Below are 16,710 nucleotides of genomic sequence, written 5' to 3' on the forward strand. Positions count from 1 at the left end.
AGAGGCTGGACCAAGGGCTTATAGGCCTGTTGCAAGGTCTGTCCTCACCAGACATCAAAAGTGCTCTTCACTGACGAGTCGCGGTTTCGTCTCACCAGGGGCGATGGTCGGATTTGCATTTACCATCGAAGGAATGAGCGTTACACCGAGGCCTGTACTCTGACCCTCCAGCATGACAATGCCACCAGCCATACTGCTCGTTCTGTGCGTGATTTCCTGCAAGATAGGAATGTCAGTGTTCTGCCATGGCCAGCGAAGAGCCCGGATCTCAATTCCATTGAGCACGTCTGGGACCTGTTTGATCGGAGGTTGAGGGCTATTCCCCCCAGAAATGTCTGGGAACTTGCAGGTGCCTTGTCGGAAGTGGGGTAACATCTCACAACAAGAACTGGCAAATCTGGTGCAGTCCATGAGGAGGATATGCACTGCAGTACATAATGCAGCTGGTGGCCACACCAGATACTGACTTACTCTTGATTTTAACCCCGTTCAGGGACACATTATTCCATTTCTGTTTGTCACATGTCTGTGGAACTTGGTCAGTTTATGTCTCGGGCTGTTGAATCTTGTTATGTTCATACAAATATTTACGCATGTTAGGTATGCTGAAATTAAACCCAGTTGAGAGTGAGAGGATGTTTCTTTTTTTGCTGAGTGTATAATGGATGAAGGTCTGCTCATTCAAAATGCGCAACACAAGGAGAAAGTACGATGAAACAGGGATGTTCTCAAGCGGTTTATCAATAGCGCTGCGTTTTGGGACGTGCAAGAACTGGCTGTTAAAGGACACGACGAGGACGAAAGACGTTAAGATGCTTTACTTGCTGAACATATGGAACTTTAGACTGGGATTTATGGGGATGCCGAAATCAATTCAGAACGATTTGATAGCTTCCATCGCATCATCCATTGAAAGGTGACATTAAAGACAGAGGTTGGCGCAGCGGATTTTTTCGTGCTCAAGCAGGCTTTCCACTTCCCTTCTGTATTTATTTAGCAAAGAGGATAACACAAAATCACTCCGGACAGACACAAGAAAAAAACGAATGACGTAAATGTTGCAGCAGCCTAGGCTACACCGAAGCATTAGAGATCTGACTTGCTGTATGGGATGAAAATGAGAGTATTTTTCAGTCTGATCAACTGTAGTCTACTAAGAACAGCAGCTGCATACAGCCTACGCGCCCAGTACATCTGGTCAGGGTAAACTAATTGGTAACGTTGTGTATTTATAGTCCATTTGTGTGTCAGGAGAAAATGTGAATGTGATCAAATTTAGCTTATATTCAAACTATACGTTTTCAATCCAAAATGATTAACTGGAATGAATCAATCAACATAATAGTGATGACAGACGTGAGTACATTTTTATTAGGCCTACAGTTGCATAGGCCTGCGTGATGCAAACAAGCATAAAGAGAGCTCCCCCTGTGACTTCTATTGTCTATCAGTTGTTGTCTCTGTGTCTGGGTAGAGGAAATCCCCCTCTTAATATAGTCTAGATATAATGAATATGAACAAATATAAGGTAGCTGCAGTTTGACATGGGTTCCACCCCCCCCCCCCCCCCCCCCTTCCCAACACGGTGTGAGTAGCCCTCTCATTCCCACTCCCCATCATTTTGTACTACAAATGTCTCCACTGATGTACATACAGTAGCTACCTCAACTTCCTATTACCACCCCCCTGCACATCGACTCAGTCCTGGTACTCCCTGTATATAGCATGTTATTTTTTAACCCTTATTGTTTTGAGTTATTCAATGTGTATTTATTCCTCGTCAAAATGTATATTTTTTTATTTAATTTTGTATCTTTATCTTTAACTCTGCAGAAAAGGACCTGTGAGGAAGCATTTCACAAATCATGTGACAAATACAATTTCATTTCATTTGATGATTCTAACCTCTACTGTCTCTCACGCTCTGTCAACTCTCCACTTCCCTTTTCTAGTAATTCAACATCGGTACTTTTTCTCGATCGGTCTCTCAATTGGTTTCTCTTCTGAGAATGGACACCACTACACAAATGCAGCTCAGGTGAGTTGAGACAACAGTGGTCTCACCCATAACAATGAGCTCTCCAGCGGAGAGCAGCAGATTGAGAGATAGCAGAATGGAGGTGTCATGCACTATCACCCTCTAGTGGCGATAAGTCGGTAATGTAAGTTAATTGTCAAGCTGAGGGTCACGTTCGCAATCTTTTGATGCGCTTTTAAAGATGCACTCTCCTGGAATGTCTATGTCTATATGTCTATGTCTTGTGAACAGACACATGTTCACTTTTGATGGCTATTACATTAGCCAACCGTTACCCATCCTCAAGGTCTGTGTTCATTGCCTTGTATTAACATACTGTACTATTAGATCACAAATCAAATCAAATGTATTTGTATAGCCCTTCTTACATCAGCTGATGTCTCAAAGTGCTGTACAGAAACCCCAGCCTCAAACCCCCAAACAGCAAGCAATGCAGGTGTAGAAGCACGGTGGCTAGGAAAAACTCCCTAGAAAGGCCAAACACTAGGAAGAAACCTAGAGAGGAACCAGGCTATCACCTCTGTAAATGCTGATTTGAAGTCTGCTTCATATTCTGCTGAAAGGCGTCATCATTTGTTATGGTAAACTTGACCATAGATGACGGTTGGAAGCTCTTCCCTTAGTGGAGACATTCAGAATCGTTTGTTTACTTACCGGCGTCCGTCCTTTTCTGTTTGTTTCTGTTTGGAAAGGTGTAGAAGGAGGGGGTGTTTGATCCAATGAAAACAAGCAACCTTCTCGTCAGAGGATTTCAAGGTTGATCCTAAGATCATTTCACTTGGCAAGTTGTGTGTGGGCGCGCATGTATGGGTGGGCGTCTGCAAGCCTGTGCTTTCTCTAGGAGAAGGAATGCAGTCTGAGCTCATTCGGTACACCTTGACCTCACTAATCAACTGTTTGATGCATAATGAGTAAGATATCGGAAGTTCATGAACTGCGTTGACGCGGCGCCATTCTATTTGTTTTCCTGAGCACGGTTAATCCCTGTGTTACTGTACGTGACTATGAAGATGAAGTTTGTGAATGGGCAGCAAGATTTTGCTCTGTACATTTCTTTGAGTTTCATCGATGTTTCAACTCAATATTTCAATATAATGTCGACACACTTGATTGGATCCACTGCTATGTACTTGGAACAAACTCTGCATCGCACAAGTTGCGACTTTGCTGACTGACAGAATTTTTGAAACTGAAGACATGAGAAACATATCAGCCACATCAATGTAATGTGGCTGTCTGAGAGGGCGCCGTTTTTTGGTCCCTGGCTCTGATTGCCCAGCTGGTGTCACCTGAGCCGGAATGGAGCAGGCCACACTGTGTGAATCAATCCTTGTCTCTCCCTGGCTACAGTGAAACCGGTCTGGTAGGTGGGAAAGTAGCGCACTGGGACACACCCACTTCTGTGAAGAGGAGATGAGAGAGGGAGGGGTTGGATGGAGGGGGGGCAGTCCCACCTGTGCGGGCTAAGTTGGAGGGGGTTCAGGGACAGACAGTGAGAAGAAAGGAGGAGGGGAGTGTCAAATGTGGCGTCAGCATGCTCTGATCACTGTTCCGGGACTGTTTGAGTGGCCCTGTGAAAAGCCTCTCCGACCAGGTCTCACCTCCACTCTCCTCACTGCTCCCCCAGCGTCCGATGGCAAAGCATGACCCTGTAAGTTCTTCCTTTATCCTCTCCTCCTTGTTCTCTGCTTGTCTGGTTCTTTGTCTGTTTCTCCTGGGCTGACTTCTATCACCTGTCTCCAAAACAACACTATTTTCTTTCTCAAACACACTGAACATACTATACTCGTACTCTCACTGTCAGGCTGTTTAAAAATTTTTTTTAAATGTAAGTAAAAGTTTCCCTCGTGTATGGCTGGTGTTCTCAAAGGTTGTGCTTTTTGCCACATCATGGACAGATTGCAGGGCATGTGAACGAATGCGTTGGTATGCTACTAGGAGCTAAGCTAGAGGCACATGATCAAGCTGGTGTGTAGCTGGAACCCCATATGATCTCATTGTGGTGGCCTCCTGTCTCCGATCTCTACTGTGTTGCTTCGCATGGTGTGTTGAATGTATGTCGAATCCCCCATGTGGAAAATATTGTGTTGGACGTCGGGGTCCTTCATCTAAATGGTGTGTGGTTTTATGTCTCAAACGAGTCTATTCGCCTGGTTTGTGGAACCAGAATACGGGGGCAGAGAGCAAAATAAGACTCGAGGTGAAAATGGCCCCGATAGGCCCACTCCGCCCTGCTACTGTTGAGTTCCATCTGCAACAGAGGATTTATCTGTCTCGATTCGTGGATCAACAATCAATGTGGGCTGGTTCCGTTTGACCTATTTGTCTACTATTTTAAGCTCTAAGAGACTCTTTGGAATTGAAGTTCAAAGTTACCGTATTTAACAACGTTATTGTTTATAAGTACAGTCTGCCATTTGAAATGTAACTGGAACCTAAAACCTCATCATTTTACAGTAATTACTGGAAAATGCCAAGGGGGGAAACAATGTCTATTGACCTCTGTCGATTCCGTTGGGAATTCAGGCTAACCCGGCTCTTACACTAATTGAACATCCACGTACAAGTACTCTGGTTCATTTGCATTGGCGTTTTGTGCCTATGGTCATGAAACTGGAGCCGTTTACCAGAGAAAAGGTTTAGGTTATAAACCGGTATTATTACTGACTGAGCCAAGGAGTCTACTCTATGTCACCGAGACAGATAACAGTAAATCCCATCTTTGTTTATTGTTGTGCTTGGGGAGGTATCAGGTATATTGTATACATTTATGGCAATATAGGAGGAATGACCATGACAGCACACAGATGTGTGTTAAACAGTCACATAGTTTGGGGGAACTAAGGATAGAGGTCCATGAGAGGAAAACTTTCTGTGCATACTATGGATTCAGGTCAAATGGCACCTTCCATGGACTTCCTGATCAAATACAGCAGGTGTTTGAAAATTGAGATATAGGAGCTTATAAACCAGACAGTCAGTGTTTTGGGGATATTCAGATAGAGAAGACACAATATGGTACATGCCAGCCTCTTGGCTTCCTATGGAGCGTGGTGGGTCTGTGTGACGGTTCTTCTGATTCGGGAGGGTGTTTTTGAATTTATTTATAGTGCTTCTGGTCCATTCTCTAGGGTGAGAGAGTTAGTGGGCTTGACCGAGATGCCCTGTAACTGAGTTCTTCAGGAAAAAAACAGTCAAAAATAATATTAAGGTTGACAAGTTACCATGGAAACCCCAATGTAGACACAAGTCATTTTTGGTTAGCACTCTTTATCCTCAACCAGACGAACACTTCAGTATGATCCAGACCTATAGGATGTCATGACCTTTTAGACCCTTGGGATCATCACTACAGCCTAGCCCCTACGAAATCAAAACTCTGACTGAAAATCTTGTAATGTTGTGTAAATGTTGTGTCCCCACCAATCCTCAGCACGTCTAGATGCAGAGCAGAGCACACTACTAATCTGTTGTGGGAATCAGTGTGGAGGTCATGCATGTTGTACCATCAGGAAGCAGATTCTTTCCATGTCGGTCATCGCAAACATAAACATAGCCAATGGCAGATCAGCCAAAGTCCCAACATCCGAACTAGTTAGGGAAGTTAAACGCAATGTCATCCCTCCCAAGTGGCACAGCGGTCTGAGGCACTGCATCTCAGTGCTTGAGACGTCACTACAGACACCCTGGTTCGAATCCAGGCTATATCACAACCGGCCGTGATTGGGAGTCCAACAGGGCGGCGCACAATTGGCCCAGCATCATCAGGGTTTGGCCTGTGTAGGCTGTCATTGTAAGTAATAATTTGCCCCCCCAAATAAATACACAATGTAAAGTGAGAAGCCATCAATGAAAAGAGAGACGGAACTCAAAACCAATATTGACACCCTGGCTGCCTGTCATCCAGCCCCAGGGAGGGAAAGCACACTATCAGACTGACTGACCTGCACCTGTGTGGATGTGGGTTACAAATCACCTGTGTGGACGTGGGTTACAAATCACCTGTGTGGATGTGAGTTACAAATCACCTGTGTGGATGTGGGTTACAAATCACCTGTGTGGATGTGGGTTACAAATCACTTGTGTGGATGTGAGTTACAAATCACCTGTGTGGATGTGGGTTACAAATCACCTGTGTGGACGTGGGTTACAAATCACCTGTGTGGACGTGGGTTACAAATCACCTGTGTGGACGTGAGTTACAAATCACCTGTGTGGATGTGGGTTACAAATCACCTGTGTGGATGTGGGTTACAGAACACCTGTGTGGAAGTGGGTTACAAATCACCTGTGTGGATGTGGGTTACAAATCACCTGTGTGTATGTGGATTACAAATCACCTGTGTGGATGTGGGTTACAAATCACCTGTGTGGGTGTGGGTTCCAAACTACCTGTGTGGATGTGGGTTACAAATCACCTGTGTGGATGTGGGTTACAAATCACCTGTGTGGATGTGGATTACAAATCACCTGTGTGGATGTGGATTACAAATCACCTGTGTGGACGTGGGTTACAAATCAACTGTGTGGACGTGGGTTACAAATCACCTGTGTGGACGTGGGTTACAAATCACCTGTGTGGACGTGGGTTACAAATCACCTGTGTGGACGTGGGTTACAAATCACCTGTGTGGATGTGGGTTACAAATCACCTGTGTGGATGTGGGTTACAAATCACCTGTGTGGATGTGAGTTACAAATCACCTGTGTGGATGTGGGTTACAAATCACCTGTGTGGATGTGGGTTCCAAACTACCTGTGTGGATGTGGGTTCCAAACTACCTGTGTGGATGTGGGTTACAAATCACCTGTGTGGATGTGTGGATGTGGATTACAAATCACCTGTGTGGATGTGGATTACAAATCACCTGTGTGGATGTGGGTTACAAATCACCTGTGTGGATGTGGGTTCCAAACTAGCTGTGTGGATGTGGGTTACAAATCACCTGTGTGGATGTGGGTTACAAATCACCTGTGTATGTGATACAAACAGGGACAGGGGACAATCACAACTTCCTTTTGGAGTTTGCTGTTCCATTGTCTCCATGGGAGCCACCCTTCTTCTCCGTGGCAACAATAGAGACTCCCGGGGGGGGGGGGGGGGGGGGGGCAATGTGAGCTCGGCTGCGGCCCTGGCGACGATGATTAGCTCTATTGTCTGAGATGCTTGAAAGCGCTAGGGGGAGCAGATGAATATAAAGCAGAAATGAGAGCATGTTAAAGAGAGGAGGAAATGAATAAGGGGCCCTTTGGGAATGTTAGCACATTGTTGCCCAGAGATATGGGTACTTCTATTGTGCTTGAGTTGGTTATTCAAGTCTTGGGATCTCATACTTGCCTCGATAAGGACGATATTATTATGGCCGACAATGAGTTACATCTAACCTGAAGATACTAGAATGGCTTTTTCACCAATCATCAACCATCTGTAAGCCCTTTTCGCAATCAACGTGTGTGCTCTAGGCAGCACCCCATACACTATTGTTTATGGAGGAATCAGGAGGTTCCTGCATGGGAGTTTTTACAGGGGATTTTCATCTCAATATCAAATCATTTATGGGGAACATTTTAGTGTCTGAATGTAATCGTTTTTCCTTCAAATTGTCGAAAAATGAGCGAAAAAAGATTTATCCCAAAATATTTTTGCTAGGACTCTCTGGGAGTGGTCTGAGTGGGGAGGGGAAAAGCTGTTATTGCCAGAAAGGTTTGGAAAACTATTTCTTGTTGGTCTATTAACAAATTTACCACATGGTGATGTCACCAGGCAGGCCAAAACGCCATCCCACCAAAAACAATGACATTTCAGACGGTCTTTTCCAACAGCTCTTACATTAAAAGGGCATTATCATCTTTTTCACAATGTCAAAGTATTCTTTTATAACACACAGAAAAATCACGTTTTTGACTGCCCTGGGACTTTAAAACCTATACCGCCTTGTGATGTCACTTTGAAGGTCCTGTGTAGATTGTATTACCAACCAGCAACCATCAGGAAATAAAACATCACTTTTTTTTCCACACATTTATGGTGTTCATTTCATCCTTTTTTTTGTACAATATGATACAAAACACTGGGCCTTTAAGTTGGGTGTTGGGTGTTTGATCCGAATATTCTTGAATGACTGACTTCTTAACATTCTGTTTTTCTCTGTGTTCTCCCCTCCAGAACGAGCTCCCTCCTCCATACTACTCTGTTGAGTTGCACACCCTCCCGCCCCTCCAGTCCTATGAAGAGCTAGTCTATGGAGCGGGTCCAAGGCACACTCCTCCCAACCAGCTTTACTACATCCCCCAGCATCCCCCACCAGTGGCTGCACAGCATGTCTGCCAGCCCAGTATATGTGAGTAGTACTCTCTATATACTGCAGTTCTGTCCCAGTCCAGTTTTCTCCACTCCTTGTTTGCTTTCAGGGGACTACAAACCATCAGTGAAAGTCGTGTAAAATAACACAAGTTGAAACAGAAGTGTTTTATAAAAACATCCTTGTGAAGTGTGATTTTAACTCCCTCATTATGTCTCTCAACATTATGTGGTGGCTATACACTGAGGGTAAAGAACATGTTTTTATTTATTTACCTTTATTTACCTAGGCAAGTTACGAACAAATTCTTATTTTCAGTGACGGCCTAGAAACAGTGGGTTAACTGCCTGTTCAGGGGCAGAACGACAGATTTTTACCTTGACAGATCGGGGAGTCGATCTCGGAACCTTTACGGTTACTAGTCCAACCCTCTAACCACTAGGCTACCCTGCCGCCCCAGGGTAGTAACATTAGGAACACCTGCTCTTTCCGTGACACAGATTGACCAGGCGAATCCAGGTGAAAGCTATGATCCCTTATTGACCTCACCTGGGGGTCAAATATCAGGCGGGAGTTCTACTGGAATACGTTCCACCTCCTCACATTCTGTTTTCCTCTTCACTTTCCTATTCCCCCCCTCCACCTGAGATCTGTCCATCAGACCTAGGACAGATGTAGATGATAGTTGACATGTAAAATAGGAGACTGATTTTATCATTACGGATCCAAGCCTTTTTTCTTTTTTTCGTTGTTGCCTGGAATGACATACCAAGATCAAACTGCCTGTAGCTCAGGACCTGAAGCAAGGATATACATTTGCTTGATACCAATTGAAAGGAAACACTTTGAGGTTTGTGGTAAAGACCATAATGTAATATTCCAAGCCCAGGTGCAATTTAGATTTTGGCCAAAATCAAATCAAATGTATTTATATAGCCCTTCGTACATCAGCTGATATCTCAAAGTGCTGCACAGAAACCCAGCCTAAAACCCCAAACAGCAAGTAATGCAGGTGTAGAAGCACGGTGGCAACAGTATATGTGCAACGTTTTAGAAAGTTTAGTTCCAATTAACGCATATCTGTTCAAAATGTTGTACCAAGACGGCCCAAATGTGCCTAATAGGTTTATTAATACATTTTCAAGTTCATAATTGTGCACTCTCCTCAAACAATTAGCATGGCAAGCTTTCTGCCCATATCAGCTATGTCTATGTCCTGGGATTTATTTTGTTGCTTACAATCTCATGCTAATCACATTAGCCTACGTTAGCTCAGCGGGGGGGACACCGATCCCGTAGAGGTTTTAAGCGGTTGCGTGTGGTACACTGAGTGTACAAGACATTATGAACACATGCTCTTTCCATAACATAGATTGACCAGGTAAGACAACTGAGACATGGATTGTGTGTGTGTTCCATTCGGAGGGTGAATTGGCAAGACAAATGATTGAAGTGCCCTTGAACGGGGTCTAGTTTAAATGTGTAAAGAACTGCAATGCTGCTAGGGATTTCACACTCTACAGTTTCCCGTGTGTTTCAAGAATGGTCCACCACCCAAAGGACATCCAGCCAACTTGACACAACTACAGGAAGCATTGGAGTCAACATGGGCCAGCATCCCTGTGAAACACTTTCGACACCTTGTAGAGGTCATGCCCCAACGCATTGAGGCTGTTCTGAAGGCAAAAGGGGCTGCAACTCAATATTAGGAAGGTGTTCCTAATGTTTTGTACACTCAGTGTCTGGTCTCTATATGGTCTCCTGAGTAAGATATATCTATTTGACGTGTTTGCTGTGTGTGTTGTTCCAGCTCTTTCTAACAAGAAGAAGAACGGCAAATGCTGCCACCGTGGTGCCAAGTGCTTTGGTGGGTCAGGAGGCATCGTTCTGCTGCTCCTCCTGGGCCTTGCCATCTGGCTCGGAGGTAAGGCCAGGGTTGTCTTTATATTTATTCATATGTTGTTACTCGTGTACATGTATGCCTGTTTATTCATTTATTCATAAGCTACTCTCTGATTCGGCAGGGGTTAAATGACACATTTTGGTTGAATGAATTCAGTTGTGCGACAGACTAGGTTTCCCCTTTCCCCGTCCCCTACTGTATTTGTACAGGCATTGACAGTCTTCCTCTTCTATCTCTTCCTCCATCTCTCCTCTTCCCCCCACCCTTACCTATTCTCTGTGCCCCCCAACCCTTCCATCGTCTTTCTGCTCTTGGTCTATTTCATTTCATGTCTTTCTCTCTCTCTCTCTGGGTAGTGCGTTACGGTACCAGATTGGCAACTGCGGCTGTCACCCTCAACCACCATGACAGTGAGGATGGGGGGCACTATGAGAAGCAGTTGAGCGTGCCCGTTCATGACACCTGCTCCAACTCCACCGTCCAATGTGACGGTCTGCGAGACTGCCGACTGGGCACCGACGAGTCCAACTGTGGTAAGCACACACACACATAACAGACAGACATAAAGACAAACATGCGTGCAGGTAGATGCGCAGAAAAGAAAGCCAGGCGGGCAGGTGGACGTACACTCGACGTCTGCCGAGCGGACAAACATAACCCTTTCTTGTATCTTAGTATTCCATCCCTCCTCTCCTTCTCTCTCCAGTGAGGTTTGGGGCGGACGGTGCTCTACAGGTCAGAACGTCTCAGGACGACCGTTTCCTCCCAGTGTGTTACCAGGGATGGGACCAGAGCTACGCCAACCGGACCTGTGCCCAACTGGGCTTCAGAAAGTAAGATGACCTTGTTTCACAGCAGACATTTTCTGAGCTACCTCACTACTTTCTCTCACAGCAGCCATGCTATACGCGGCATTTAGAGAGTAACCACTTTCACTCACGACAGCCATTTGTGTACGCTACCTCTCACGTGGACCACTTTCTCTCACCGTCATTTGCTCAGTGGCGTCTCATTTCGCTGCTGCCATTTTCAGTATTTACTCTCAGATTGAATCTCTGCGCTCCTCTCTCTCTCCGGGGTTGGTGTGCCTGTGGCAAATTGGGTTTCTGGGAATGCTTCATGGGAGGGGAATTGATTCTAGTATCGCTTTGGCAGACAGATTCTAAATGTGTTTGTGTGTGTGTCGACCATGCAGGTCCTTTGCAACCAAGGCCATGAAATCCCAGCAGTCCATTGGTCTAACCCTGAACAACAGATCGTCTTTACCCATCCAGGGCCAGGTCAGCGTCGGGTAAGAGAGCTCAACTCCTCTACAAATCTTAGCACTTTTGTATTTACTCATTTGAGTCCCAGTAATGTTGAGGGAATGGTGGTGTTAAGTCATTCCCTGTCATGACTGGTTGGGACGTAATGCTATGTCATTATCATACACCGCATTATAAGCCTCGTGAAGGAGGTTTCACATCAACTGTAACCATGCTGCCTGTTTTCCAACGTGGTTTAATGTTAGATCCTGAGTTGCTGACATGATTCATCTTGTGTTGCTGTGTAGCTCTTCCTGCCCTGACCAGAATACGGTCTCTCTGAAGTGTATTGGTAAGGAGCGCTCATCGGTTCATATTTCACATATTGCACTCAGGCAGGCCTATATCAACCTTCTGTTTGAAATATGACTTCTAGTTCAATTAGATACAAACTGTTTGACCACTTCTCCCCCTTTTCCCAGATTGTGGACGTCAGCAGTTGACCTCCCGGATCATAGGGGGCACTGTTGCCAAACTGGGCCAATGGCCCTGGCAACTGTCTCTACACTTTGGTAGATCACATATCTGTGGAGGGGTCCTGGTGTCCCCTGACTTTGTGGTGACAGCTGCCCACTGCTTCCCCAGGTCAGTGACTAGAGGACAACAATGCTCAGTTCCAAATGGATCCCTTGGCTCTAATTCTAGACACGCTATGTAGTTCCTTGGTAATTGCTCCACCTTACCCTCTCTGCTGCGTTCATGACAAGTTAGAGTGAAATCCGACTCGTTTTGAACTCATTGAGAATGCCAATTGACTAACGACTAGTAGTGCAGCAACTTGCTCAGTGTGACTCATCACCTCAACAACCCTCACCTTGACAACCAATCTCCATAACTCAATTAAACACCATATTACCATAATAATGATACCATATATGTCACACGCTACAGCCTTGGTTTGAGACGTGAATGAACATCTATTTTATTTTTTTCCCCTCACCAATTGAAGGTTGTTCCCCCAGTTTCTTGACGCCAGTAAGTGGCTTGTGTACGGAGGAGTGGTGTCTCAAGACCAGCTTCCTTCTCCCTACCTCGTAGAGAAGATCATTGTGAATGAGAACTACAACAACGTAACCAACGACCAGGACATCACCATTCTGAAGCTGGCCTCCCCAGTGGTCTTCACTGGTGAGTCCAGGTCTATTCCTTGTTTATCAGAAACGCTAGGGAAACACTAGCATCAATGTTGGGACAGCACTGTAAAAACATTTGCCCTTTGCCTCTAAATGTCTGTGATGAATCCACTGTCAGAATGGTAAAAACCTTTTGCAGGGGTGTAAAGTACTTAAGTACAAATACTTTAAAGTACTACTTAAGTCGTTTTTTGAGGTATCTGTACTTTAATATTTATATTTTGGCCAACTTTTACTACATTCCTAAAGAAAATAATGTACTTTTTACTCTATACATTTTCCCTGACACCCAAAAGTACTCCTACATTTTGACAGGAAAATGGTCCAATTCACACACTTATCAAGAGAACATCCCTGGTCATCCCTACTGCCTCTGGTCTTGATGGACTCACTAAACACAATTACTTTGTTTGTAAATTATGTCTGAGTGTTGGAGTGTGCCCCTGACTAACCATAAAAATATATTTAAATGGTGCCATCTGGTTTGCTTAATACAAGGAATTTGAAATGGTTTATACTTTTACTTTTGACAATTAAGTACATTTTAGCAATTCCATTTACTTTTGATACTTAAGTATATTTAAAAACCAAATACTTTTAGACTTTTACTCAAGTAGTATTTTACTGGGTGACTTTCAGTTTTACTTGAGTCATTTTCTATTAAGGTATCTTTACTTTTACTCAAGTATGACAATTGAGTACTTTTCCCCACCACCGCTCATTTGTGTGTATGTGTGTGTACACGTGTGTCATTTTTGTCACTGTGTGTTCTCGTGTCTGAAGCCTGTATGTCTCTATGTTTGTTATTCAGATGCAGTTCAGCCTGCCTGTTTGCCAGCCTTTGACCAGACATTCCCCCGTGGAACCAAATGCTGGATCTCGGGCTTCGGAACAATAGATGAGGGATCAGGTAGGAAGAGAGAGACAAGGGAGTGGAGAGAGGTAGAGATGGACTACACTAAAGGAAAGTGCATACAGAATGCTTATCTAGAGTGAGACAACAGGGACGGACTGGGAACAGAATTCGACCCCGGCCATTTCTAACACACTTCTATCCTCGAGGCCCCCACACCAGCCCTTTAAAAAGTATTATCAGCCAAATAATGATAATTTTGCACAAGAAACAACAAGAATTTAGACAGGCCCACTAGGCTAAAAATGAACCAGCCCGTCTGGTATTTTCCAGAATTGCTCTATGGACTGTCCGACGTGGAGAAAGGAGGCTACACATGCATCATTCATCCTATCTCAATGTCTTCTCATTGCAGGAATCTATGCTATATCCAGTAGAGCAACGGTTTGCCTAGAGCAACTAGCTATTGTGTCCCTAGCTGAAGTGTGTGTGTGTTTGGAGAATGACTGTGTACTGTATGTGTCCCTTCACAGCGAAACTCTCCAAAGCCCTGATGCAGGTGACCGTTGACATCATCGAAGTGCGTGTGTGTAACAGCTCCAAGGTATACTCTGGCAGTGTGTCCAACAACATGCTGTGTGCCGGTGATCTCAATGGGGTCAGGGACTCCTGTCAGGTACATGTCCACCTGCTGTAGTTCAGTTCACCCTCTATTTACAGGCCTGGGGACTCATTTATTAACCTCGGGTACGTACAAAATATACCCCAAAACATGAGTGTGGGCAGTTTTGCCGCAAAAGTTGGCATTTATAAAAAGAAGAACATGAGAACATGTAAACTTCAGACCATGCTTACACACATTTTATAGTGGCTGAAGTGTTGTTTTGCAAGCATGTACAGTATTTTGTACAAACGTGGGATACAATGACACGCAAAAACAAAAAAAACATCATTATAAGATGCAGTTAGTGAGAAGAGCGAAAGTCTACCGAATGTGTTTCGTTTTTGGAATCTAAAATAATTAGACACATAAATCTATTTCCTATTTATTTTATTTTCAATAACCATTGCAGAAAAAAATCCTCACCTTCTCTGGCTGTGGTGCATTCCCGAAGTAATTAAAAAAATACCACGCGCCTCTTATTTAATTGGGCCTAGTAAATAGACAGGCTATGTACTTCAAGTTTTGATGTAGTCTATACGATCGCATAGGTGGCGCGGTTTATAACATAACAGTTGAATTTAACAGGCGAACAGACAGTTGATATTTTACATTGAATTATGAATGGAACTACTGTAAGTAACCTACTTTAATTTCTATTTATTTATGTTTTGAGTAGCCTAGACAATGTTTTAGAATTTGGAAGCAGTCCAGCATATTTAGGTTGGTGGGAAATGTCAAAGCAAAACTGTTGACTTTAAAACCTTCTGCTGACAGGTCCTCAACAATTAGCCATTGTTTTTTTCTTCTTCAGAAACTGTCACAGTCCTTTGGCAAATACAGCATAGGTTATTGCAAGATATTTTCATATTCTGTCAACACCTCCAAAAACATTTGATCAAATTTGCAATTGCTCTTTTTTTCCAGGTTATGCAGCAAATGAAGGCGTTATTGTCACCATAAAAGGATGAATGGAGGGTTTTTGTTCACACGCAGTTTTAAGACAGGTCGGATTTATAACGGAAAACAAGTGTATGTACGTACGGCGCGCACCATGTTTATAAATCTCAATTCACGTAACGGTTATTTACGCAACGGTTTAGGAAGATGTGGCACCCATGGTGGTACAATGTGCCACTGGCAGCATGGGTTCAATTTTGGCCCACTACTCATTCAACGCTCTTTCTTCTACCTTTCAGCGCTATTAAATTTGAAAAATATATATGTCTCTCTATACCATTAACATACAAAATACTTTGGAAATATATATACCGTAATAGTTTTTTTTTTACAGTCATAGATGCAGAGCTTGGCAAACTGTCCTCCCTATGGACACCAGATGTTCTACGACAGCAACATTCTGTATTCTTCCCAGAGTCTAACTAACTCACTGTCTTAGAACATTTAGTGCCAACATTATTCATGATATTTCTGAACTTCGATAGTCCAGCGCTGTCCTCTCCTGCACAAACGCTTGTCGTCATCTTGCCTGCTTCGGGGCTGATGAAAATTGCCTCTCCCACGACTCACATTCCCTTCTACCTCATCTGCTATCCACCACTTTAAAACATACAGTGATATTGTATCAGGTGCTTTCCACACCTCGGCCCCTGTTCACTCATCCCTCCTCTCCATTCCTCTCAAAGGGAGACAGTGGTGGTCCTCTGGTGTGCCAGACCAGTGACAACCTTTGGCAGCTGGTGGGCGTGACCAGCTGGGGCAGTGGCTGTGGGCAGAGTAACAGGCCGGGAGTCTACACCAAGGTGTCCAGCCTACTGCCATGGATCTACAGCAAGATGCAGGTGAGATGAAGAGAAACTACCTGGATTGCCTGTGTTCTATCAAACCACACCATGCAATACACACCTAATACCCAGCTCACCCTCCCTTCACTTACATGTATGTGAATTCTCATTGTTCCCTCTGCAGCTGGAGAATCCGTGATGTCACTTCATTTCCATTGACCTCACCACATGCTCTCTAAAGACCGCTCGCAGCCTGCTTTCTCGTTCCTCTCGGAACATCACACCATGAAGTCCTATACCAGGAAGACAGACAGACGGGCAGACGGACGGACAGAAGGACAGACGGACAGACAGATGAAAAGAGGAAAGGGTGGCCAATAGCTAGGGGTGTGCCAGGAAAGGCCTATTGCAACACCATTCGTTCTTGTGTTCTTCTTGTTCCTTTACCATACCTTAAAATCACAAAATGCATTACTGTATTTATGCCCGACGCTGCTACACTGTGTATAATATGTGAATCTACACCAATACATTCTGTTCCCTGATTCCAGTTTTGTGTTTGAATGATTTTAATTCCCACCGCATATTTTTTTACTACCTTACAGTAAGTATGTTTATGATATTTACCTGAGAAAGGCGGTTCTACGATGGCTGTCTTCTCTTTTCTAAGTCTATGCAACCCTCATATCCACTCACGCCTCCCATATCTCCAATGTTTAAAAAAAAAATACGAATATTTTTGAGGGGAGACTGCATGCTTATTTCTGTTGC

At 44.2% G+C, this 16,710-nt stretch overlaps 1 protein-coding gene across 3 annotated transcripts; it reads left to right on the top strand.

The window, feature by feature from the left end:
* Positions 1-772: 772 nt before the first annotated feature.
* Positions 773-16,489, top strand: LOC109909298 (transmembrane protease serine 13). Of its 3 annotated transcripts, none has more exons than XM_031796084.1 (13): positions 773-2,038; positions 8,205-8,379; positions 10,151-10,264; positions 10,600-10,776; positions 10,950-11,076; positions 11,439-11,534; positions 11,796-11,839; positions 11,970-12,132; positions 12,497-12,675; positions 13,492-13,590; positions 14,067-14,209; positions 15,841-15,996; positions 16,124-16,489. In XM_031796084.1, exons 1-13 carry the CDS (start codon positions 1,895-1,897, stop codon positions 16,136-16,138), a joined length of 1,632 nt encoding a protein of 543 aa, XP_031651944.1. In that variant the 5' UTR covers positions 773-1,894; the 3' UTR covers positions 16,139-16,489. The 3 variants fall into 3 exon arrangements, with proteins under 3 accessions (XP_031651944.1, XP_031651945.1, XP_020363967.1); XM_031796085.1 differs by having other exon boundaries at positions 1,880-2,038; positions 14,067-14,137; XM_020508378.2 differs by lacking the exon at positions 773-2,038 and adding an exon at positions 3,531-3,689.
* Positions 16,490-16,710: the final 221 nt, after the last annotated feature.

Source organism: Oncorhynchus kisutch, linkage group LG18 (assembly GCF_002021735.2).
Source record: "Oncorhynchus kisutch isolate 150728-3 linkage group LG18, Okis_V2, whole genome shotgun sequence".
NCBI lineage: Eukaryota > Metazoa > Chordata > Actinopteri > Salmoniformes > Salmonidae > Oncorhynchus > Oncorhynchus kisutch.

Bases quoted from the DNA above. Each gene is read 5' to 3' on its own strand.
- LOC109909298 (XM_031796084.1), top strand. From the start codon at position 1,895: ATGATTCTAACCTCTACTGTCTCTCACGCTCTGTCAACTCTCCACTTC. The intron at 10,777-10,949 runs GTAAGCACACAC...TTCTCTCTCCAG, and splicing joins CACCGACGAGTCCAACTGTG to TGAGGTTTGGGGCGGACGGT. The intron at 11,535-11,795 runs GTAAGAGAGCTC...GTTGCTGTGTAG, and splicing joins CAGGGCCAGGTCAGCGTCGG to CTCTTCCTGCCCTGACCAGA.